The sequence below is a fragment of the Crinia signifera genome, chromosome 8 (assembly GCF_055691185.1).
Source record: "Crinia signifera chromosome 8, ASM5569118v1, whole genome shotgun sequence".
Taxonomy (NCBI): domain Eukaryota; kingdom Metazoa; phylum Chordata; class Amphibia; order Anura; family Myobatrachidae; genus Crinia; species Crinia signifera.
This window is the reverse complement of record NC_139224.1, coordinates 107367396-107394557: the sequence shown is the minus strand read 5'-3', so window position 1 is coordinate 107394557 and position 27162 is coordinate 107367396. Positions and strand designations below refer to the sequence as shown.

Here is a 27162-nt window from a genome sequence, read left to right as displayed (position 1 = left end):
CGACATTTGACTGGCGGGCCCACACATAAGGTCAGGTGACCAATTCAACGTGCATACAATCCTTCGATTTATCGCACATATGCGGTAAAAATCGATGGGTTGTATGCAATATCACCCTAGTGCGGTGGTTCCCAAACTGTGTGCCTAGGCACCCTGGGGTGCCTCAGGACACTTGCAGGGGTGCCTTGGGTTGGTGGACCAGGATCAATTCATATTATTAATGGTCAATGTACCAGGCAAAACCAGTTCTTGTGGCTGCCAATCATAATATATGTGGACAAACAGAAGCAAATCCTGTCCTGCCTTGAAAATATTTTGATGCTCTAGGGCGCCGTGATTCAAAAAAGTTTGGGAACCACTGCCCTAGTGTATGGACACCATAACAATTTGGAGCCAGTTAATGCAGCCAGGCGATAAGCACATAAGCAGCCAATCAGGAGTCGGCTGTCAAATTATAGCACACAATGGTCCAATAACGGCAGACCAATCTAGGCCACCTCATTCATTTTAAGGGGGATATTCAATCTACCGCCGCCATTCCCAACTGAGGAAATGGTGGCGGGCCATACTCAATGCGGCTTCCTCGACAGCATTGAACAGGGATGTCGGTAGAATGTGCCCGACTTCACAAGCAGTCAGGCACATTCTACCGCTTCTCGCGGCCACACCCCCTTCTCTGCGCTCGTTAGGCAGGACATTGAATCCCGCCTGCAAATTCCCTGTCGAGCCAGCCGAGAACGGGACATGTCACGGCTGTCAGGCCAGCCTGGAATCACAAGTATGTTATAGTTTAATGTTCATCTAATGAAAGAAAGAGAACCGTGACAATATTGTACAACAATCACAATTTTATTTTGATTGAACAGCAGCACTGAGCATAGGGGTACATGGAGTGCGAGTCTGTACATATAATAATTTACACAATCTCCAAATTCTAACAAGCACAGTACTAATCTACAGATTCATTCTAGGTGTAGATGGATCTGAATGTAGTGTAACAGTCTGGGATGACCTTTTCCTTTTAATGACCTATAAACCCAATATAGATAAACATTGCATTGATTTTAACAGACAGCGACACTGTGTCTGTTTTCTTGAAGATTCCCGCACAAAATATAGGACCAGGCTCAGTCATTGTGGAGTAAGCGTTTCCTCTGGGAAATACCGACCAACATTACCCACATGGACAAACCAATTTTGTGTCAGAAGACGCATTGAAAAGAAATCTGTACAGCTGATCTTACTTAATTTGCCTGAGACCCTGATGCCCATTTAAACCCTTTTACTGCTGAGTGGACAGACATAGCTCTGTACTTGCACACCCTAGTTGTAGAGATGTCGCACATATATTTGTAGTTAGGAGAGCTACAGATTTTACCTTTTGCACCTTCTGGCTGATTTTAAATTGTTCTGTCTCAAACATTTGTCCATAGGACAGGAAGAAGGCCGTTAGGCTGAGGCGTCTCCTGCTGATGAGGAAAACACACTGACATTTTGTATATTGTACCCACTCTTCACTTTATATGGTATTCATTTCAGTTCTAGAAGCATGGAGGATGGATTCTCCAGGTAGGATTTCCATAGGTTAGAGAACCGGGACATGGTTGCCCCATCAATAATCCTGTGATCTGCAGACCAGCTGATGTTGATAATTTGTGCCTTCACAACCTGCCCCCTAGAGTCAAACCTTGGAACGACCTGTGTATTAGGAGAGATTAGTTATGTCACAAAGCGTACCAAATAATAAATGTCAGCTGTGCAGAGCATCGGTAGCCATTTTGTAGTCTTGTGGATTACATAATAAGCAAGACAATCCAACACAAAACATGATTTCTTCTGTGACCATGTCTATCCAGAAGAGCACATGTAATACAATGTTCTGTCAATAGTCTAGAGCAGTGATGGCTAACCTTGACACCCCAGCTGTTGTTGAACTACACATCCCAGCAACAGCTGGAGTGTAAATGTTAGCCATCACTGCTCTAGAGCAGGGGTTTCCAACCTCAGTCCTCAAGGCACACTAACAGTCCAGGTTTTAGGGATAGCCATGCTTGAGCTCAGACCATTAAATTAAAAAACACTGGTGTACTAATTAAGCCATATGTGCTCGAGTATGGCTATCCTTGAAACCTGGACTGTGCGCCTTACTGACCACGGTTGTGAAACATGTGGATTAATAGATCAACAATGTCTAGGTAGACAGTCATTAGGTCGTCAGGTATAAAAGGTTGATGCAAAAATGGTCAACATTTCTGTATCATTCCGGCTATCTGACCACCGTCGGTAGAACGTGTACCCTTGTAGGCTTCTCACCATGCTTTGAATTCTCTTTACACTATAGGTTACTATTCATACTAGATATTCAAGTGGATAGTAAATAAAGCAGATACTACAATGTATGTTGACCTTTTGGACTGGTCCAGCTGATGCATGTCAACCATTTTGTACCGGACTACCTAATGCATGTTGACCCATCATCTGGATGCCAGTTGGGAACCCCTTTTTTAAAAGTAAACAGGCCAAGAAGAAAGCAAAGTGTATACTGAAGCCTGGCTAGATTTCTACATGGAACACCCAGACTGAGAACACAATAGGTTCCATGCACACTCCTGGCCGGAACATGGGAAATGAGCCCTACAAAGATAGCTCACAACATGAAACTTGAAACTTCCAGGAAACCTTTGACACATAACATTCAAATAGAGCTAGGAGAATATGATATAAGCAGTACATATACAGATAATCTGAGGAATTCTTAAATATATATATAGCAAATATTTATAGGGGATAGAGAATTTCAAACAGTGAGGGGATAAAGGAATTTATATTAGCCACACAAAGCACTGCAGGACGTCCTCTTTATTAAAATATAGAAAATTCCAAGACTGAACAACAGTGCACAAAGCAGGAGTATATAATATTAATGGACGGCCGGTAAGCAGAGGCAGGGGATCATGAGAGGGAATGAGGGGAGCACTGGGCACAGACTTTATGGTATGTGTCCATGGAGGCAGGGGGGGGGGGGGGGGGGGCAGGGGAAAACTCATGTAGTAAACACCCACTGGCTCCCTCTTCCATCTCCCCGTCATTCTCTTCCAACCCCTGCATTGCTGACTGCCTCACCACCACTACAATGTGGCATAACATATGGGCATAATGTATGGTATAATGTGTGTATTCTATAGTGTGGGTTACACAGTGTGACATAAGGTGTGGAAATTGCAGTATATCACAATCGGTTTTGTGTGTGTAGGCATTACAGTGTAGCATAATGTGCTGAGATTATAGTGTGGCATATGATGTGGGCACCACAGTGTGTCATAACATGTAGCGACTATAGTGCAGCATAATGTGTGGGCACTGCAGTGTTGCATAATGTTGCAAAACACAGACAAAAGGTCAACAAGCCAAGGTCAACAGGGTCAAAAGGTCGACCAAACTTGGGTCGACACAGACAAAAGGTCAAAAAGCCTAAGGGTCAAAAGGTTGACATGGATTTTTCACTCTCCCCCCCCTCCCCAATGTTGACACAGTCCTATTGGTGTACCACTGCGCTCGCCATGCTCCAGGCACGGTACATCGCTACACTCGGCACACTACTATATTCTCCCTCCTAGTGCAGGGCTGGGCAACACCGGCCCTCCAGATGTTGATGAACTGCACATCCCAGCATGCCTTGCATCAGTTTCAGCATGGCCACATAGCAAAACTAATGCAAAGCATCCTGGGATGTGTAGTTCACTAACATCTGGAGGGCCGGTGTAGCCCAGCCCTGCCCTAGTGGATGGTAGGGCATGAAATACTGCCTGTCAGCATGTCGGTGCAAAAAAAGTGAAAATCCCATACTGACCTTTTGACGGTCGACCTAATGATTGTGTCCACCATTTGACCCTGTCGACCTTAGGCATATCGACCTTTTATCTGTGTCGACCTAAGGCCTGTTAACCTTCAGTGGTCATTCCAATGCCTTATTAGTGTCGACTTAATGACAATTTCCTGTTTTGTTAATATTAATTCAAAATAAGAGTCTACTCCATTAGAAAAGAACAAACAAAGGTTTACCTGGTATCTAATTACTACATTATGCTGGACGTGACTCATAATATCTGTAACTGTATATCACGTACACTGACAACTGCCATGGACAGAATTATCTGGCATTTATGCCGTATTATGGTAACATATATGATCTTCTCATCTAGAATTTCTACAGCATTTAGGTATCACATATGGATCTATGACAAATGACTGACCTGCAGTTTTCCAATGGCTCCGATCGCCACTTCAGGAGGCAAAATAACAGGTTTTGCATATGTACCTCCGATCTATAAGATGTGATATAAGAAGTCAGTGCACCCTGTAAACAGATCATATTTCTTGCCATGCAAAATATGGATTGGGGTCATCGTACCGAACCAATGTTGGATAGGGTAAATGTGCCCCCAGTGAGATCCGTGGCCCCCAGCTGCCCTGTGGCTCCCAGGCTCTGCAAGCGGTTCAGCTCAGCAGCGATCTCAAATATACTGCGGACTTGTATATTCTTCACATTAGGGACAATCAGACCCTGGTGTGTGTCCATAGCAATCCCTATGTTATGAGAGGCCTAGAAAAAGAGGTAAGGTTTGTAAATTCCCGGATCACTTTGCCTTTCACATCTGCTCTAGAAGATTCCTCACCGTTTCGCAATCACAATGTCAGGACTCACCTTATAGGTGATATTTCTACAGTGTTCATCCAGGGAGGCGTTAAGTATTGGGTATTGCAGAAGGCCCAGACTGGCTGCCTGTGGAGCAGAAGAACAATGGTAAAATCCAAGGAGATGGTCAGAGACATGTAATGCCCCCCCTTCCTCCATCAGCAATAAATTGCTGGGTTGTCCCAATACCCCAACAGCCACTCTGGAGATATGTTTAAAAATCATTTTAAATTTCCCTAATGAACAGCTGATCATCACTGGCCACCAACCAGTGGTGCCGTCCGGTCGGGAATACTGCAATTGCAGCTGCTGATGTACAGGGCTCCTGAGATAACGGCCTCTTTATCAATATAAAATAATGGCAATAGGTGAGTACTAGAGCAACCACACTCCGATTTACACAAACAATGATTAATATTATGATATCATCTGTAATAACAAATTTCAATCAACATAAAATATGTAAAATTAAATGTTAATGCATAAAGCAGTGGTTTTCTTTCTGGCACCCCTAGGCTAAAATGTTTATTATTAATAAATTTAGGAAAAAATAAATCAATTAAGTAAATTGTTTGTATATGTCGATCCTATTAGGACCGATGGGTGCGAGCTGTCGTTTGGGTGCCGTTTAAACGCTGGCAATGGCACCCAAATTAAGCAGACCTTGCACCCTTCGCTGGACCGACTTTACTTAAAATTGCTCGCAACCCTATGCAGGTGCGAGCACGTTTAAGAGAATTCAGTCTGCCGTAAAGTGTGCCCAACGCCATGATGATTCGCGAGTGCGAGTCATCCGCACATAATAGGATGGACCTTAGGGACAGTTATGGGGGGAAAGACAGCATTTGCTTCAGTTTGTCCACAGATGTTCTGATTGGAAGCCAAAGGCACTGTTTTTTCCTATTAAATTGATCATAAATAATTTGAATTGGCCCTGCACCCCTGCAAATGTCCCGAGGCACCCAGGGTGCCACTGCACAAATTTGGGGAACCACTGTCATAAAGCAATGAATTATGCATATTACAATATGAGCACTATTATTATTTACCAACTTTGTGAGTACAGATCCTGACTAAAACCATAGCAACTGTTCACTAACTGGGTTTTTTCTCTATAGTGCAAAATGACACAATGGACGCTTTTGTCTGATTGGTTGCCATGGCTTTCACACAGATGTAAACCTTTCAGGAATGTTAGGAAATAACTCTTGGGGTGATGCTTTTATTGCTCTCTTTCCAAACAAATAAAAAAAAAAGTTCCTCTCCCCTCTCTTTGTTGTACATTAACAGAAACATTATCTTTATTCAAAGGACAAAAGACAAAAAAAATGAAAATAAACAACGGTGGCACAGATAGATAGCTAGTAAAAAACGATCCCCATAGCCTCTCCTCCTAGGCTGTGTGGAAAGCATTGCTAGGAAATAGAAAGGTCCACACAATAGTGAAGCTCGTTTTATAAACACACTATACGGCTTTAGAAGAATAAAACATTGGGCCTTATTTAGGTTCACTCTTTCTGACAAAATCCTTCTTAGATGGACAAAACCATGTGCACTGCAGGGGGGCAGATGTTACTTGTGCAGAGAGAATTAGATTTGGGTGGGGTTTACTTCAAAGTGAGATCTATATTGCAGTGTAAAAATAAAGCAGTCCGTATTTACCCTGCACAGACACAAAATAACTCACCCAAATCTAACTCTCTCTGCACATTTTACATATGTCCCCCCCGCAGTGCAGATGGTTTTGTCCATCTAAGAAGGATTTTGTCAGAAAGAGTGAACCAAAATAACCCCCATTGTGATATAAAGATATATCCCAAACACAGCATGAATGACAAGAATGCTCCCGTTTATACAGAAGCCACTGGTAGCACTTCTCTGTGGGACACAGGATTGGATTAAGGCCCTAATGGGCCTAGAGCTGCAAATGTTCAAAGGAATATTATGAAAATTGTAGGAGGTGGGGCCAATGCCATGTAGAATCCATACACTATAAGCCCCAGTGTCTATATGCATATTATATGTATGCAGGCCGCCATCACGGGGGTGCGACTGGGACAACTGCCCGGGGTCTGGCTGCTCTGACAGAGGGTAGGTCTGAGACCGCTCTGTCCCCATATCCTGCATGGCTGCCAGAATCCCCCTTCACTGCACAGCTTTGGCCGCGGTTCATCTCTGGTCGCGACCCTACCCTCCCGCCCCCCAGGCAGTGCAGTGGGCAGCAGGAACAGCGGGGTAGGGAGATGGCTCTGGGAGCCGAGAAGGAAAGAGGGCATGCTGCAGCCCCCTCTCCTACCTCCTATGCCAGTGGTTCCCAACCCTGGTCCTCAAGTACCCCCAACAGTGCGTGTTTTCAAGGTCACCCGGCAGGTGCACTCATTATTCAGGCACATTTGAAAAGATCCACAGGTGGAGCTAATTATAGCACTTATGATTCTGGGTGGAGACCTGCAAAACATGCACTGATGGGGGTACTTGAGGACCAGGGTTGGGAACCACTGTCCTATGCTATGCTGGTTCCCGCTGCCTGCTCTATTGCATCCCAAGCAGAGGCAGAGGAGCGCCTATAATCAGCAGCTTGGCACTCCCCTGTGACCTACACTTGGAACTTCTCAGCAGGCTGCGCTGACTGAGGAGCTGGCCGGGAAGCAGAATGCAGGGAGGAAGGGAATGCATCCTGTCAGTGTATGCGGAGGAGGCAGTCAAGGAGAGCAGCAGTGGGCAATCCATATAAATGGTATGTGACTAAACAATGATGTCACTTACACAGGGGAGGGGTTTTCACATCTCACACATGGGGAAGCGGGACATGGCTGACAATGGGGAAAGGGGAAAAGGCTCACGCAGGGCGAACAGGGACTGGGCTCACACATGGGGAAGGAGGATATGGCTGACACTGGGGGAATATAATTCAGAGGGGTTGGGACATTGCTCGCACAGGGAGACAGCGTTTTTTGCAGCATGGGCGATTCTAAAGAAAAACCTTGCATGCGTACGGTATGCATGTGTAAGCATAAAAACACTTACCATATTTAAAGTGTTTGCCATCACCAGTCCGTCCCCCTGGGTGGCTTCTGACCGCAGCTGCATATCGCCCAGAAGTCTTCACCCAATATGTAATATGGCGCTGAATGGAGCACTGGGTGACTAATTCCAGGCACCACCGTGGCTGTAGTCAGGAGCCGCTCAGTGGGATGGAATGGTGACGGCAAGCACTTCAAATATGGTGAGTGTTTTTATTCTTGTTTACTGCCCTGACAAAAATGTGCAAACATTGAAACGTTGGCATCTACCCATCTATTTCTGTGTCTTTTTTTTCTGAATGCCGCCGTGTATTGATACACACACACACACACACACACACACACACACGTATACTTTCACAACTCTGCCGGATGTGCTGTGAAGCAACAACATAACCTCTGAAATGGGGTCAAGAGATACTGTACCATGGTGAGGGGAGATGAATGTAGGTAAGAGCACCACACAATTGGAAGAGAGCATGTTTTTATTGTATAACTATAGTATTGTCTTCACTGCTTCATTGTTTGCAGACTTTTGTAATACTGATTTGGTAGGACCGCCAGAGAGCCTGTGACTATGCCAAGACGCTTACCTTCAGGAAGAAAGGCATAAATGACAGACGGACTCCTTTAGATTCAGCCACAGACTTTAGGTCCTCTCTTAGTTGAACAAGCCTCGTCATATCTATCTCATCACAGTAACCAAAGTGGGGAATTTGTAGTGCTGCTGACATGGTCTTCACCATGGCTCTGTGGAACCCTTTAAAAAAAAAAAAAGGGAGGTAAACACAATGGGCCAGATGTACTAAGCTTGAAAAGTGATAAAATGGAGAGTGATAAACCGCCAGCCAATCAGCTCCTACCTGTCATGTAACTGGCTGTGTTAGGGAAATGACCGGTATGAGCGGATTGGTTGATGGTTTAGCACTCTACATTTAATCACTTTTCAAGGCTTGGTACATCCCGGTGAATATGTGAGATGGAATATGACAAATAATGTTTCCCAAATGTTACAGGAAAGTTTAGTTGTTGGCCTGTATAAGCAATACTTTGCTAGATTTATTCTCCTTTTGCTTATAACTCTGCATTGATCTCTGGAATTCTGGTTGACAGTCCCAGAGTGCCCGCTGCCGCCGCCGTATCCTCTACTATGAAAACACATCCCCTTGCATGTGCCCGCAGCGGGAGAAATCATTCGATGGTCAGCAACCATCGACTGATTTCTCCTGGGCTCTTAAATATAAGTCAGTGGAGGCTGACTTATATTAGCGGGCTCCAGGACGAAGACAGGGCGGGTGGCTGATGTCATGTGATGTCAGCCGCCTACCCCTGGCACACATCTGCCTGCTCGCATTCCCAGGAGTGACACCCGACCCTGCCGCCTTCCACCCCTGGACCCTGGCAAATGGCTCTGTGACTATGCAAGTCGCCGAAGCCATTTGTAAAGGAGACCTGCACATGCGCACACTAGTCCGTGTGCATGCACAGTTCTTCAACCATCGGAAATTAGCCGAATTCAAACCCATTGGAGCAGATCCTAGACACATTGGGCGGTATTCAATGTGAATACCTGCGAGGTGCAGCGAATCCTTTTTAGGATTCGCTGCACATTCGCCACGTTCCGGAGCCAGCGGGCTCCGGTATTCAACGTGTCAGGGGCTCGCTGCCCCTGACAGGCGAATATGAGCTCCTGCGGCGAATGCCGCAGGGAGCCTGAGGAGGGTGCCAGGCAGAGAGATGGAAGTCTCTCTGCCTGCCCCTGAACGTTTGTGGGTGGCAGGTGGGCTCCCCGGGTGCCAGGCAGCACAGGCTGCCCCCCGGGGGTGCCAGCAGGGGGCCACGTATATTCACTATACCCGATCGTAACATCGGGTGCAGTGAATATATGAATATGTAATGAGCGGCTTGGCTCCGGCGCCCCCTGCTGGCTGCTGTGTAAAAATTTTTTTTTTAAAATTAAATATATATTCATGTGCTTACAGCACATGAATAAAAGTAGCATGCCCCTCCTCAGAATAAAATTCCTGATTTTTTGACACCAAATGTAAAAAACAAAACACTTTATTTTAAAAGTTCACATTCCACTTCACCATAAAAAGATAGCGATTGCTACTCGGTGAATCATGGCGAAAAAAAACTTCAAATGTATTCGCCATGTGGTCATTGAATAGGGTGATTCACCGGTTTTGTCAAAAATTCGCCAAACAGCACAAATTCGCCATAAAAACATGGCGAATCAGGCTCATTGAATACCGCCCATAGACCCCAGATTATACAGTCTATGCACACCTGCGGGGCTATCCAGGAGGCCTGGTGCATTATGAACCATGTTAAAGGCTTGCTAGGTGTGAATCCCACCATGGCCGTAACTGTGCGTAGTTTGTATATTCTCCCCATGCTTGCGTGGGTTTCCTCCGGGTACTCCGGTGTCCTTCCACAATTAACCCAGAATGTCTGTGTGTGTGTGTGAACATGTGGTAGGGAATATAGATTGTAAGCTCCACTAGGGCAGGGACTGATGTGAATGTTCACATATATTCTGTAAAGCACTGCGGAATATGGAAGTTATTCTGATGCTGGGCGTTCCCATGGGCGTGTCCATCTGCCCCCGCGCCCCCCGACCACACTGGTGGGTGCGAATGTGACAGCGAACTTGTAGTTTGCCGTGCCCGTACACACCCTGCGCAGGCACATATGCAGAAATGCGCATTAGGCAAACATCGTGCGGTGGAGTGAACAAATTAGAATAAGGTCCAATGTGTGCGCTATATAAATAACTTGTAATAAATGAATACATTCTATTATTGCCACTATTTGTTATATGGTAATGCAGTATGCAAGGTTTCTGACATTTATCATCTCGTCCTCTGAAAAGCTGAGTACACGGCAGCGATGCTGCCAAATTCAGGGCATCACAATGTCACACTTATGTTAGCACTCCTATCGTATGTATTTGTATAGGTTACATTCTTCACACAATTATCATCATTCACCTCTATAACACTCCTAACACGTGCAGTAACTGCTCTTGTATATCGAACACCACGTCACTGCTACACTAGGGGGTGGTTTGGCTGGGCTCTAGACGTGAACCCTTATAGTGAGTACACACAGTGCAATTTTGCTTGCGATTCGATTGGGTTTGCAAAATGCATTTGATTTGACTATACAGATTTCTACTATATATTCTTGCCTGCCAAGACTATTTTTCTATTCGATTTACACTACACGGGAGCGCGCATTGGGATCGAATCTGCATCGAATGTAGAAAAACCATTCGCTTTTCTATTCTATTCGCTTCTATAAGCAAAATCGTTGCATATCTCACCATGTGTTCCCTCTATTAGACTGTTAGGGATTTACCCCATGATGACACCTGGCCATGGTGAGTAAGCTCATAACACTGGGCAAGAGCATAAAAGATTCTGGAGGGAACATGCACTTAGTGGAGCGGTGGATTGAGTTTTAGAAAATATGCTCTAGATCAGAGATTGGCAATACATGGCCCTTCACCTGAAAATAATAATAATAATAATAATAATAATAATAATAATAATAATAATAATAGTATTTATGGTAATAGATACTAAGTAGATGCTTGTGAATGCTTTTACTGAGTTTTGGCTCCTTATAGCTCATTGTAACCTTAGTGGATGCTTGTGAAAAGCACGTTACCTTTCAAGGGCTCTGTGACATCCTTCCCTGAGAATGTGATGGGTTTGATAACGGAAACCGGAATGCTGGGAGTCATTTCTTTCTTAAATGGTTTGTAAACCTCTGCTTTTGGAGGAGGTGGTGTGATCTCCATTTGAGGAGAAGGTGGCAATATGGCACCTGTTTGTTTTGCCAAAAAACTAAGAATGTCTTCTTTAAGGATGCGTCCATCCCGTCCACTGCCCACTACTTCACTTAGTTTTATCTGAAAAGTACAAAAGTATCAAAGAACATTTTAAAAAGGTACATCCGGACAGAGTTTCAGGATTATGTTAAAACAAAACTAGATAACAATATCTCAAAAGCCTGGGTTTTTGGTGGAAAGTATTCATCTGCAGATTGCAAACGCCTTTCATCAGGCACTCGACTGTTAAAATGGCTGCGACTGTTAAAAAAAACGATACTGTCAGAATGGATCTCGACAACCCCATCCTCATTATCTTTAGCCTTCACCAGAATAACATATCTGTTTATGATGGACTGGACAGAAACCTCTGTTCAAAAAGAAAAATTGACAAACAAATTCTTTGATACCTGGTTGCCCTATATACGCACCCTCTCCCACCCTTTAAAAACCGCCCTAAGAAACTCTCTCGGACACCACCTGGTACTTAACTGAAACCTTAACTACATAGTTGCATACCCTCCTGCATTCTGCAGGAGACTCCCTGAATTAGCAGCAATCTCCCTCTCTCCCTCATTAGTCTAGCAATCTCCTTCATTTCACCTAGCCCCCATTACACTGTTACATTTTTGGGGAAAAGAGGAATAAAGGATAGATAAATTTACATTGATTCACTATCACCATTTCCCAGCACTTTAGCAAGTATAATAGCTCTTACTAACTGCTTTGGGGCTCATCTACATTTGGATATAAGTCATTTTAAAAGATTCCTCTCAGATGTAGCAGTACACACCCACGCCCATTAAGTGGAGCATGACACGCCCCCTCATGGGGCTCTGTGCAAAATTCTGCTACAAACTATAATCTCCCTGAAACTAGTTTTCAAAAGTAGGCAAGTATGCTTAACTAATGACCCTCCCTTCTGAGTTATTACATGATTGTGTATTTGTGGATTAATGTGGTGCTATAACCATCCTACAGATTGCGTGAATGTACCATCAACCAATGTTATTAGTGTTAAATTCTGACCAGACAACTTTATTTTTGTTATTCGCAATTGTATTTTGTACAAGTTTGTCTTTTTCTGTCAATAAAAGATAAATAAAAAAAAAGTACATCCATCAACAGTATATTTCAATGTATGTAGGGTACAAGGGGCACAATTCAGGTTCAGTGCCCGTTTTCCTAATCTCTGACATGCTGGGGACCGACCAGCACAGGGCCAATAGGTTGAGCATCTACATACATACATACATATATACATACAGAAAGAATGAACGAACGTGCAAGTGTGGCAGCCTTATACCACTTTTACACCAGAACTGCCAGGTCCCAACTGGGTTTTGTACCTCGATGCAACCGGGCAGTTGTTCCCTTTAACACCAGCATCCCCCAGCATTTTGCCGGGTGTGCCACGCCAGCAAAGTCAGGCCCTGAGCCGGCGATGGAGAGGATATCATCTCCAAGCGCCGGGAAACCCGCAACGCGAGCCCAGCACCCAGGAAAGCCTTCATGCGCCCCAAGCCTCCGTCCATGAGGTGAATGGATGCCACACACAGGCAGCAGCGGAGGCTGTACGCACCCCATGCCCAACCTCCAGACTGACCGCAGTATGCTGCGGTCCGGAGGTCGGGGCTCTCCTATTGGTGGAAATGGGTCCACGGGTCAACTCCGGGGAAGCCCCGTGTACGACCTTGAAAATTTGCCGGGTCGGAAACCCGGGGAACAGGTTATTTTTTTTTACCCATTTTAAAACCAAGCCCCAGCCCATATTGGAGCAGCAATAACCTGGGTCGAGGCTCTGGTGTAAAAGGGGTATCAGTTCAGTGGCTGTGTGGGAGGCCAGACGAACTAAGGTTTTTTTAAAGGGGCAAAACTATACATTGTAAATGATGCCCCTTTAAAAAAAACTAAATGTTGCAGCCGCACCATAGGAGTGGTTTCGGACTTAGACAATGAATCACTTACATTGGAAGCGATCTCGTAATGGATTTCTGCTCCTAGCATGGGGCTTGTGCAAGCCCTGGTGGTGCAGTGCAGTGGTCAGCAGTGCTCTTGTACATTCAGGGGAAGGGATAATACTAGCATTAGCATGAAGTCACAGACATAAGTATGGCAAAGGAAGGAAGAGAGAGAGAGAGAGAGAGAGAGAGAGGGAGAGAGGGAAACGTATAACTGCAAACAGAAAGTGAAAGCTACATAAAATAACCCCTTCCCGACGAGGCCTTTTTTGTTAATTTTTTTTTTTTTCCTCCTTGCGTTCAAATAAGCGTAACTTTTTTAATTTTCCGGCTATATAGACACATGAGGGCTTTTTTTTTGCGGGACAAGTTGTACTTTTTAATGGTACCATTTACTATACCGTATAATATTCTGGGGAATCAGGAAATAATTCAATGTGGGGTAAAAAAAAAAAAAACCGCCATTCCACAATTTTGCGCTGGTTACGGTTTTTTTGGAGTTCATAGTTCGTTTAAAATTATGGGTTATCTTTATTCTATGGGTCGTTACGATTCCGGTGCTACCAAACTTATATAGTTTTCGTTACGTTTTAGCACTAAAAAAAAAAAATAGAAAATTTTAAGTTTTTTCTAATTTGCGTCGCGTCGCCATGTTCTGCGGCTTATAACTTTTTTATTTTTCCACCTACGGACCTGGGTGAGGGCTCATTTTTTGCGGGCTGAAGTGTACTTTTTAATTAATACCATTATGGGATATGGGCGACTTTCTGATCTCTTTTAGTTATTTTTTTTTGGGTAGGCGATGCGACCAAAAAACGTAGTTTTGGCGTTGGGAATTATTTTCCGTTTACGCCTTTAACCGTGCGGGATAACTAATGTTATATTTTAATAGATCGGACTTTTAGGAACGCGGCGATACCAAATATGTTTATTTTTTTTATTTTTTATTTATTTTTATTTGTGAAATGGGGAAAGGGGGGTGATTTGAACTTTTAATATTTTTTTTTTTTTTTTATTTTTAAACTTATTTTTTTTTTTTTTTTTTTTTTTACTTTTACTTTTACTACAAGGCCCCCTAGTGTACTTGACCACTAGGGGGCGCGATCGCCTGTACTAGGTTCAGCCATAGAGCTCTATGGCTGAACATAGTGATTTTCAGCACTTCCTATTACATCCTGCCTCAGGCAGGATGTAATAGGAATGCTGACACGGCCAGCACAGGGGTCTACATTAGACCCCTGGCTGCCATGGCAACCGATCGGCACCCTCCGATCTCGCCGCGGGGGGCCCCGATCGGCGCCGGAGGGGGGCGCCCCCCCTCCGATCAGCTATTTAAGCACTGCGGGCGCTTTGCCCGCGGTGCTTAAAGGGTTAAACGGCCACGATCGGCGAACTCGCCGCTCGTGGCCATGAGAGCAGGTACCTGGCTGTAATATACAGCCATTACCTGCTCTCTTTCAAGCCAGCTCACTCCGTGAGCTGGCTTGATTCCCCCGCAACCGACATATGACGTAAATGTACGTCATATGTCGGGAAGGGGATAACCTTCTGTCTCTATGGCACAGTTGCCTACCCTCCTGCATTCTGCAGGAAACTCCCTGATATAGCAGCAATCTCCCTCTCCCCCTCATTAGTCTAGCAATCTCCCTCATTTCCCCTAGTCCACATTACACTGTTACATTTTTTGGGGAAAAAAGGAATGAGAGACAGATACATTTACACTGAATCATCAGCACCATTTCCCAGCACTTTACCAAGTATAGTAGCTCTTACTTACTGCTTTGGGGCTCATCTACATTTGGATATAAGTCATTTTAAAAGATTCCTCTCAGATGTAGCAATACACACCCACGCTTCTAGGTGCCACGTTCACAAGGTCTTTTCACAATCTCTCCATATATGTACTAGACACGCCCTTTGGGTGGAGCCTGACACGCCCCCTCAATGGGGTGTTTTGCTAAATTCTACTACCAACTATAATCTCCCTGAAACTAGTTTTCAAAAGTAGGCATGTATGCTCTATGGGATGTAGCTGTTAGGTGACCATTGATAATGTCAACACCACAATGTCACCAGTTATGTCAAAATGTTGACTTTAGGGTTAGGATGTGGGCAGGAGTGTATAAATTAGGCTCTAGGGGAAGGTTAAGCACTAGAGGGGGGGGGGGGGGGGGGGAGCAACCTTGGACCTCGAAATATACCAATACAGTAGGTCATATATTCCAGATCGTGTATGGATCAGTAGAATGTGTTGGTTAGGAATAACTCCAGCACATGTTACTTAGGACACTGCATGAGCCAATGTCTGACCTGGAGGTTATGATCACATGACCGATATAAACTGTGCTGGACCTGCTGCAGCATATGAGTTCTGGGCCACCAGAGACAATGGAGGTCATTCTGGTTGGCTTGCAAAGCAGCGGTAGCTCACTGCTTTGTGAGCCTTGTAATGTCGCCACACTGCAAATGGATGTTTTGCATAAACATAAATTCGCAGGCTTGCGTTCAGGTCCAAAATCATTCCATGGTCGCCGAGCATTGAATGATTTCTGTAGTGCTTGCAAATCTAAGTCACTCCCTGTTGGGTTTTCTGCAACGTTTTCCTGGGCGCACCCAGCGCTTTCATGGGGACGTCCAGTAAACAAAGGGCATTCACCCGACTCTTACATGCACCCCCCCTTTGAGAGCGTCTTGGAGACTATGCAAGTCTCGGAAGGCGTCCGGCACCCGCATAGAAAGTAAATATGTGCACGTGCAGAGCTTCAACATCAAACTCCCCGGACAAATGTGCAGGTGAGTTTGCAAAACCAGAATGAGGGCCAATACGTCAATATAATGGCCGTCAGCCATACATGATTAACAGGGCATGCTTATGCAGACATGATGCCCGTCACACATCATACCACACCCATCCCTACAGTATAACCAGTACATCCAATTTAGTTTGCATAGCCCAGCAGGAATGCCTTGCTTGGTATTGCTGGTGTCCCAATATGAGAGCATAAGACAAGCAAAGTTTCCCTTCCCTGTGCAGCAGAACCTCAAAGCATCATCTGATCTGACCGTAACTGCATATTATGTTCCCATGTATCAGGGGACTGTGCGATACAAAGTAAGGAGCCTTACATTGTTCTCCATAGCCAGGCGTCTCACGGCAGGCGTGGCTAGTGTCTTGTGTCCCTTTATCTCTTGGTGTGTATGCTCTTGGGATACTGCAGGCGTTTCTACAACATCCTCCTCAGACGCCACATCTAGAGGAAACAAATGTGTTATCAATTACAGAGATGTACCAGGGAACACTCACTGCTTATTCCCCCATGAGATTAGTCTCCAGACAATAAACACTGCATAATGGGCCTAATTCAGACCTGCTCACTAAGCTGTGTTTATTTGCTGCCTAGCGAGCAGGTAAAGCTGCTAAAGTTCTAAATAACGTAAAAAAAAAAAAAGTACAATATTTTGATGTATCAAGTTCAGAAGTTACGCTATTGGTGATATATTTCTACTTACGCAAATCAGATCTGGTATTACCACTAAATATTTTTCTCAGTGTAAAAAAAAAAATCATAAGATAGTCTATATAATAAGTTGAAGAGTCTGTGTGCGTGCGTGTGTGCGTGCGTGTCCGTTGCATTGCGGACACACCGTGGCACTCAGAGCCACCAAATTCTGCAACAAGATACCTCTGTACCCGGTGGTGTGCACCTCGAAGCCGTTTTTGAGAAATTTCACTTAGAAATTTAAAAAACACCAAGTTTTAATTTGCCTTAATTGATGATCTGGGAACAGGATCGACGATCTGGGAAACCGTTGCGAAGGAACAACTCCACACCTGATTTCATTGCTGTCATTGAGTATGAATGACACATTCTAACACTATGGTGGAGACTTTAAACAATTAGGAATAAATTAGGATATACATAGACCACACATCACACACAAATGTACACATTGTACACGTGCACACACACACAGTACACCACATACGCACACATAGTACACAACACACACATATATACGTAGCGAGCTTCACACACTTACACATTGGACAGATACACACAACAAAACACACACATAACACACCACATGCAGTACATCACAAACCCATATACACTACAACACACACCCAAAAACAGTACAACAAACACACACACACTTAAACATTGTGCAGATACAGAAACACACACAAACATTGCCAGGATAGGCACAGCACACTACACTACACACACATGTATACGTAGCGCACCTCACAAACTTACACATTCAGCAGATACACACAACACACACACACATAACACACCACTCACAGTACAACACACACCCACATTCACTACAACACAAAGCCAAAAACAGTACAATTCACAGATCACACACACTTAAACATTGCACAGATACACACACACATATTTATACGTACAACACCTTACGCACTTACACATAGGGCAGATAAACACAGCACACACACACATAACATAACTCTAATAACACAACACACACCCACATTCACTACAACAAACAGCCAAAAATAGTACAATACACAGATCACACACACTTAAACATTGCACAGATACACACGGCACACACATTTATACGTAGCACACCTTACGCACTTACACATAGGGCAGATACACACAGCACACACACACATAACATACCTCTAACAACACAACACACACCCACATTCACCATACACACCCAAAAAACAGTACAACATACACAAAACACACACTTAAACATTGCACATATACACAAAGACACAACATACACATACTGTATATACATAGCACACCTCACACACTTACGCATTGGACAGATACATGCAACACACACAACCACATACACTACATCACACACACAAAAACAGTACAACACACAGAACACATAAAAAATTGACGTTTATTTAACAGTCTGTACCAGCAAATAAAAACTGTACCTAATGTACCGTTTTTCTTTTTTCCGCATATCCGTCTCTCCAGTCCTCCAGCCTGTCACTGCGCTCCCCAGCCAGTTGCACTGAGAAATCTTTGTCCTGGCCAATGCACCCCTTGATCAATACAAAGTGGGTACACTGCACTCACCCTGTCAGTTGTATGTTAGGCACTGCTCTGCCTTGAGGGTGTCCCAGACTCTTTTGGTTCATAGATAATGTTTGGTCGATGGGCATGAGCGCTGCATGTATTCGTTTGAATGTTATGAGTGTAAGAATTTGAAGAATAATACTGAGATGAAGATTTGCCACGTTAAAGTGTACAATTTACTCAATAAATCGTGAAAAAAATATATGTACATAGAAGTACAACCAAGAAATAAAAGTAGGTTTAAAAAATAAATTCTAATTCAAACTGATAATTGTTTGGATGGGGTGGGTTGCCAAACAAATCTATAAGTGGAGGGGGGTATGGATATTGTGGGCATAATTGGTGTTTGGTACACCTACAGGGGGTCCCCAGTTGATGAGAAATTTTCACTACAGTGTCACCGTAGGGGGAAATCCAATTGGGGTTCAGGTGGTCTTTTAGGGACCCCTTTACAATCCCGTTGGTCTCTTCTCCTAAAGCCTATGGTCTCCCTCAGTGATTGACTATTATTAAGGGAGACCGTAGGCTCAAGGCGAAGAGACCTACGGGATTGTAAAGGGTTCCTAAAAGACCACCTGGACCAAATTGGGAATCCCCTTATGGTGACACTGTGACCATGACACTGTAGTGAAAATCCCATCAAATGAGTAGCCCCTGTAGGTGTACCAAACACCAATTATGCCCACAATATCCATATCCCCCTCCACCTATAGATTTGTTTCACAACCCACCCCCATCCAAACAATTATGAGTTTGAATCAGAATTTATTTTTTAATCCTACTTTCATTTCTTGATTGTACTTCTATGTACACTTATATCTTTTCATGATTTCTTGAGTAAATTGTACACTTTAACATGGAAAATCTTTATCTCAGTCTTATTCTTCAACTTCTTACACTCCAAACCTTATCAATGCACCCATTGATGATTGCGATGGCTGGATCGGTGGATTGGCCCGGCGGGTGTAGGGAAGAATTTGGCCCATTGCACCCATTCCCAGTGGTGCATTGCAGTGTTGTGCGGGTAGCCTGCGTCGCGTTATGACGTCATGTGGCCAGGCCTGCGGACATGCGCCCACACTCAGGGGCTGCCCCACTGGTAGAGATGATCGGTGCATGTGCTTTACAGATCTCCAGACCTCAGAGACTGCTGCAGGCTGGATTGGTGAGGGGAGCGGGAGTGGCAGGGAGCGTTGAATTTTTTATTAATTATGGCGCGGTAAGTAACGCCCACCCCGGTCTCCACGCACTCAGCGCCTGTAATTACACACCCTAGAAACTGTACCATTGAAAGTATAGAAATGGAGGTGTGGCCACATCCCTTTCTGATTTTGTACCGATTTCTGACCCTCAGATGTTGGAGGCTATGTCATAGGTGCTAAATCTCTGGAGTGGATGTAGAATTCATCAACTCAGGATCGTTGTGTTTCCAACAACACCACCACACCTGAATTCATTGCCGTCATTGAGTATCAATGCAAACACATTCTAACATTATGGTGAAATCTACAACAAATTACTATCTTAGGTCTTTGGCACAGCATACTGTAAGATTACATTTTTCAGCAATTTTGGAAATAAAAAAACCCCAAGGTTTTCCCGGGCAACGCCGGGCGGGTCAGCTAGTTTTAAATAAAATGGTAGATATTGCAGGTAAATAGAGTAAAATACAACACAGTGGAGTGTAAATATACTAAAGAGTCTAAAAAAAACAGGTGATGCTGTCAATAGTAAGCAATCAGATTCTGTCTATCATGTTCTAGGATGCAACAGAGAAATGATAGATTCTTATTGGTTTCTATTCATCGCCTCTTTTCCTTTTTATAAAGATATAGTAAATATAAAACTAGGTATCTCCACCCATGATGGGGGAGCCCCAAATGCAGCAAACAGGAGTAGTTGAAAGCAAATGTATACATGTGACAGTTCAGAACACTTCCAGCAAACAGTCAGTTACATGGTAGAAGTGCTCTGATGATGTCATTTTAACTTGGCAGTTTTACATGAAACGCATTGGGTACTTTATGATCATGTGAAGTGTTAAGACATTTGTGGGTTAAGATAAAATATGCTGAATATCGCACTCTTATCAAACACATTAGATGTGGGTCTTCCACTGCCCATGTAGTGTGGTTTGGACTATTTTATGGCATAACCCAGTGGTTACCAAACTGTGTGCCTAGGCACCCTGGGGTGCCTCAGGACACTTGCAGGGGTGCCTTGGGTTGGTGGACCAAGATCAATTCATATTATTTATGGTCAATGTACCAGGAAAAACCAGTGCTTGTGGCTGCCAATCATAATATATGTGGACAAACAGAAGCAACTCCTGTCCCTCACCAGATAACTGTGACATCTAAACACAATGCACTTAATTTAATATTTTTTTCTGAATTTCTCGATAAGAAGCATTTGGCCTAGGGGTGCCATGAAAATATTTTGATGCTCTAGGGTGCGTGATTAAAAAAAAAATTGGGAACCACTGGCATAACCTGTACAGAACATACTGGAATTACAATGAATTTTCTGGGTCATGTATATTTTAGCGCACATATTATACACATATATAGTATATATGTGACATACTATTTTGAAGCTATACAATACTAAAATGTATCCTGGTTGAAGAAAAATTGTACAATGGATTCTAATGGAACGCTAAGTCACTCAGCAGCCTGACTCGGAGGAAGTTCCTGTGAACACCCAGATGGGGGCAAGCTCTTACCTTTCAAAGCATCAGTGTCGATATCCACCAAAGGCTTCCCAACTAATGCTGTGTCCTCCACATTGTAATACAGCTTTTTGATAACCCCATCATAGCGGCTGGTGATGGTGACTGAGGCTTTGTCACTTTGTACCTCACAGATACTATCAAACTGGGAGACCGTGTCACCTTCTTTCACATACCTGAGTACAGACATTATGAGGTGTGACACAGAAACATGTAATAGTCAACAGAAATGATAATTGCACTGATAAAGAAATATACTGCACTTATTGCAAAGTTTTGTGTTTTTTTTTGCATTTGTTTGTGGTCTTTGAAGAGTTCTTTTATAGCCATCATCACACATTAGTTACACATTCATAAAGACTAGTCAAGTTCACGGTATTCTGTATTTTTTATGCCTAAAGATAGATCAGAATATGATTACAGTATGGAAAATGGAAGAGGAACAGGGGATGAACTTATCCAGAAGTTTTCAGCAACTGCAACAGATATTGGGCCAGATGCACTAGGCTTCAAAAGTGATAAAATGGAGAGTGATAAATAACCAGCTCCTACCTACCATGTCACAGTCTGTGTTTGAAAAATGTCAGGCAGGAGCTGATTGGATATACAAAAGGTTTTAATCTAGAAGATCGTGCGCTTAATTAAGCAGCCCTGGTCACCACTTTCAAAGTATTTTGAAGAACCACTTAAAAAAAAAGGGGGTTGACATACAATACCAAATTGGGTTTTGACAGGTTTTCTAGGCGCTTTAGCAAACATCCAATAGAAGCAGTTATTAAGTCCAGATGATATACCCAGAAGAGAAGAAAAAAACGCTACAATAGTGTGATACTGTTAGACATTAATTCAATTCAGGCATTCATGTTAGTGTGGACTCGTACCCTAAACTTTGGTCTACATGTGGTGTAGACAACAGCGCATAATCATGAGAGACGATACACGTCACACTGGATAAGGTCCTCCCTTTTCCTCCTCCTTTAATGCGATATAGTCTCAAAAATATAAAAGAGACTTCATGGTGCAGTATATACACACTTTAATTCAAACAATTAAAAAGCACATGAACAAAGATTGGGATACAATGGGCTCTCACCATATAGTTGTGTCTACAAACAAAGTGCAGACCAACAAAGCATGTGATGTTAAAGATTCCAATACAGGCATCCCTGGATAAGGAATTGGGCGAGTAGCCCAAATCAGGAGCTGATTGGTCGGTTGTTGATCACTCTACATGTTATCACTTTTTGAAGCTTAGTGCATCTGGCCCAAAGCCCCCTGATAGCGATGTGTGTTGGAGCATCAACCATTCTCGGTGATCTCTTGTCTTTTGCAGTGTACACCCCTAATGCGGCCTACACATGTAGCAATCCCCAAGCATTTTCTAAGAAATCGCTCCGTGTGCAGGGGCATAGTGATAGCAATGTGCAGCACTGTTGGAGAACACTGGCCCTGACAGATCGCTCAGAGGCACTTTGCTGTGCAACCATGTACGGAGCTATCTAGCATCGCTCAAAATCATCATCTCCCCACATCGCTACGCATAGGCCCCTTAATGCTGCACAAATGATCACATTATCTTAATTATAGGATCACCAAGATATGCGGCCATCTATGGAAACTGCAAGCCATGTGCCATCAGCCCTGACTGACAGGTTCTTTACATATGATGTTTATCATACAATCTGTGCAAAGCTCAATATCATTTATTTTTCATTAAATTCTCAAATATTTAATATATTTAATACTTCACTTTAGTGGTCATTGAGTTCACCTACCAGTCTTTTACTATGACTTCCATGATTCCTTCTCCGATGTCTGACAGTTTGAACTGTACAATCTGACCATTTAAGGCTGGAAATACAGACAGATAATATCGGTTGCAGTGTGGATACAATTGAGCCGGTCTGGTAGGCAGTTACAGAAAAAGTGGGATTACAGTGGAACGCAGACAAGTGCTTGCAATGTAAACATCGATTAGTGCCGGAGAGCACAGAGCAGACCTCAAGTCTATTGAAGAGGACAAATAGCCTGCGTTACGGGCAATAGAAAGATAGTAAGTGGGAGTATGTATGACATCCTATACAGACGACAATAGAAACCACCCAGGAGATTTAAACAGACCAGGGCTCCAGCAGCACACATCTCCTTGAAGAAGGCAAATAGCTGAAACGCGTTGGAGACATTACACTGAACCAAGCTAGCAAAAGAAACGGGCTGAGATCATCCCCAGACGTAAGAACTGAAACCGGCTGAACGTCGACGAGACACCGAGATACCGTCAGCGTGGAGAGGGTAAGTAGGAGCGAGAGAGGGTCCAGAGAGGCAGTAGGTTTCCCGGGCGGTCAAGCGAGGCAGTGTTGACGGCGGCGTTGCCACCCGATACACTGATCCCCGCTATCCCAAGTCCCTGCAGCGAATGGGTGTCAGCGGCGTGTGACGCATTGAGTGCAGTACCACTCGCGCGGCACCTCCGCAAGCCCAAGTAGCAGCAGAGAAGACACCGGCACCCTAAGCTGCACCAGTCCCCCCCTCCTCCGAAAATCCACAGAAGAAGGAGTTAAATTTAAAGGGGTACACGAAGACTCATTTTGCACCACTATACTACTGTGTGACGGGACGCCGCACGCAGAGTATAGGCATAGACTGAGACTTTTAAAACGCTGCAATTCGGCAGCCAATATTGGACAAATTGAACTGTGCAGGCACACACACCAGGAGATCTTAGACACAGATCGTGTACAGAGGCCAAAGGCCAGTGCACGCAACGTGGTGGATTTCCTACACTGTGTGCATCATTGTATCAATGAAACAATTTCCTAAGTAAAATTGTGTTTAGATTAAACACTGTGTCACATCCATTATTCACTATTTTCCCAATTAACACCAGCATATAAGATTGAGCGCATCACTATTCCTAAAATATATGTTATATTGTACCTTGGGACACAGTCAGATCCCACAGTGTGATCGCAGCTCATCGCAATCAATCTTTCAGTGCGCAGGTATTTAAAGAAAACTGTAAATCCTATACAGCAACACCTTCTGCATTAGTGGAGAGTAAAGTTATTCAGTTGCTGTATATACAAATTATAGCCCTGTAGCTCAGTCCTCTCGCTATAATTACTTTGGAATTAATAGTACGGTTATATCTGGTTTTGGTTTGCAAATCAATCTGTGTGTTCTGATCCTGATAATCACTGTTAAATGAAATTATATCTCAGGGTTGCCTACTTTATAGCTGCCCTCTCCAAGAGAGGGCAGCCAGTTCAGTGTGGCAGTGGGGGGAGGGACCACCGACGGATGGGAAATGGGCATGACAGAGGCAGGACCATGAAAGAAACTTCATGTTTATAGGCATGGCCAGCACAATTGTGTCCTTGCAGCCACGCCCCCACAACTAATGCCGTTATTTCAAGCATTGGACAGTGGTGGGTGAGGCTACAAGGACGCGACTCGCTTCTTTGGTCACACGGACCCCCCTGCCGAGAGGGGGGGGGGGGCCATGGGAGACTGCATGCAATCTGGGAGACTTGCAACACTTTCCGGGGGGAACGGGAGGGGGACAATATTTCCAGGACCCTCCCGGTCATTCTGGGAGGGTAGGCAACCCTGGTATATATCATAGCTCAGATGACGAGCTTCCTACAGTCAGTCTTCTTATGCTCATGACCTCATTATAGGCAAAGTTACATAAAATAGTAGGCAACTTGATGAGTAGCTGGGCACATACTGTAAGTGCATCTAACAATATAAAATCAAGAAAGATCTGATAAACTCGCCATACATCAGTGATGGACTGGGGCAATTTGTAAATTTTGATATAATTGCCCTAAACCAATGCTGATGTATGGGCTTCCCCAATCAACATTACTATCAAAAAGTGATTGCAATCACCACTGCAGATTGACAAATATGTTGGATAATCTGCAATGGACTGGATTTGCAATTGCTAATATACGGTGCTTGTCTGTGTGACTGTGTTGACAATCAATCATACAGTGCTTCTACTGATATAGAGATTACAATTAGGTGGTGTATGGGCATTTTTAGATTTTTCGGTTAAACATCTGTAGTAAGGGCACAGATTGTAAGATTGAGGAAATGTGCAATCGTGGGAGAAATTGCAAAGTCTTCAAAGATTGTTGAAGTGTGGCCAGCTGTAATTGCTATTTACTATTTCAAACTTGATCACATATAAATGAATTCTATCAGATGCACACCCAAGTTGTTTTACCATACAAACCATTTCAATATTTCATGTATGGTCCATTTAAATGATTGAACTGGCCAGAAAAAGGCATAAATAAAATGTGACTGAACTGGTTTATAGGTTTTAAAAACGAAATAGCTGGTCCTTACCAGAAGTGCTTCTGAAGTATCTGAGCTGTAAAGGCTGTAGGGTCACAAAATGAGGCTGTTGGTTGCATAGTGTTAATAGTAAAAACCGGCTGTTTGGGGTCAGCAGTCTAAAACTAGCCTGGAGGGGAAAACAAAGACGGATGTCAAAAGTCAGAAACACTATAGATTATAGCCACATACATACTGAGTCAACACACTAAAAAATATAGATACACAGGGGTGGAGGTGCAGGAATAAGTTTAAGAGAAGAACAAGTAATAGTTCCACAACAGATTACTCCCCAAGCTAAAGAGCATGAAATAAAGAGGTGGCCCTAACTAGTGTGTGCAGTTACATTCAGGGGAAGGAGCCAGTTGGCACAGTAACAAGAATAGGCTTCATGTACAAGTGATATGGCGGTACAAGGAGAACTTTGAATATGCTCACTGTTGATATTATTGTTGTTTTTGTTATGTATAAAGCCCAGCATTTTAGGCAGATATGTGCATTAGGAGGCTCATTTTACAAGCAGATAACATAAATAGGACCTGCTCAAGGGAACTTGCAATTTGAGTGGTGTGGGGAATACAACATACATGAAGAGCAACACTGGAGCTATTGGTGTAGATCAGGGATAGCCAACTCCAGTCCCCGAGAGCTACCAACAGTAATGGTGTGTACACACGGTGGATGTGCCTTAAGATCCTATCCACGATCTGATCAGATAGGATCTTAAGGCACATCCGATTTGCATCCTATCTTGACTATATAGTGCAGATCTGCACTATATAGACAAGGCAGCCAAGACTTTCTGGCTTCCGATACGTGAACGCGCATCGGGATCGGATCGGGATCGCAAGGGTTAAAACCCTTGCGCTCTGCATCCGATACCGATCCGATGTTGACTATATCGTCAACATCGGAAAGGAAATCGGACCGTGTGTACACAGCATTAACGTTTTCCAGGTCTCCTTAGAGAATCACAAGTGAAGTATTTAGCTCCACCTGTGGATCATTTATAATGTGACAGTCAGTAATGAGTGCACCTGTGTCCCTTCTAGGTGATCTAGAAACCGTGTACTGTTGGTAGCTCTCGAGGACTGGAGTTGGCTACCACTGGTGTAGATGCCTGTCCATGTATAGAGGCAGTGTGCCAGTCCCTGGCTCAGACAGAGCCCTTTCCTACACAGTGATATAGACTGGAACAGTACCAGCCACTGAGTGACAGTCATATATAAAGCAGCATAACCTACAGCTGATCTTACCAGACGACCTAATGACTGGCTGCAGCTCCTCAGTGCTCTCGCAGCTGCCATCTTACCCGGAAGAGGTCGGGCTACCAATCATGTCAGTGAGGTGCTGCTAGTGTCCAATCACAAGAAAGCAGAAGGAACAATGTGTCAGTCCAAGGAGAAGGGGGAGGGAGAGGGGTGTGCGAGGCTGGCAACCAATAACTGCAGGAAAAATTCACTGCCTGGGCTTCAATGTGAGGGGCGG

The 27162-nt window shown here is 43.9% G+C and overlaps 1 protein-coding gene across 2 annotated transcripts; it reads right to left on the bottom strand.

The window, feature by feature from the left end:
• Window positions 1-830: 830 nt before the first annotated feature.
• On the bottom strand, window positions 831-27086 carry DBT (dihydrolipoamide branched chain transacylase E2). Of its 2 annotated transcripts, none has more exons than XM_083156940.1 (11): window positions 26931-27086; window positions 25687-25804; window positions 23103-23178; window positions 21322-21503; window positions 16645-16769; window positions 11395-11638; window positions 8313-8479; window positions 4706-4783; window positions 4412-4603; window positions 4254-4325; window positions 831-1698 (listed from the first exon to the last, which is right to left on the bottom strand). In XM_083156940.1, exons 1-11 carry the CDS (start codon window positions 26979-26981, stop codon window positions 1531-1533), a joined length of 1473 nt encoding a protein of 490 aa, XP_083013066.1. In that variant the 5' UTR covers window positions 26982-27086; the 3' UTR covers window positions 831-1530. The 2 variants fall into 2 exon arrangements, with proteins under 2 accessions (XP_083013066.1, XP_083013065.1); XM_083156939.1 differs by having other exon boundaries at window positions 26919-27077.
• Between the last annotated feature and the right edge of the window lie 76 nt (window positions 27087-27162).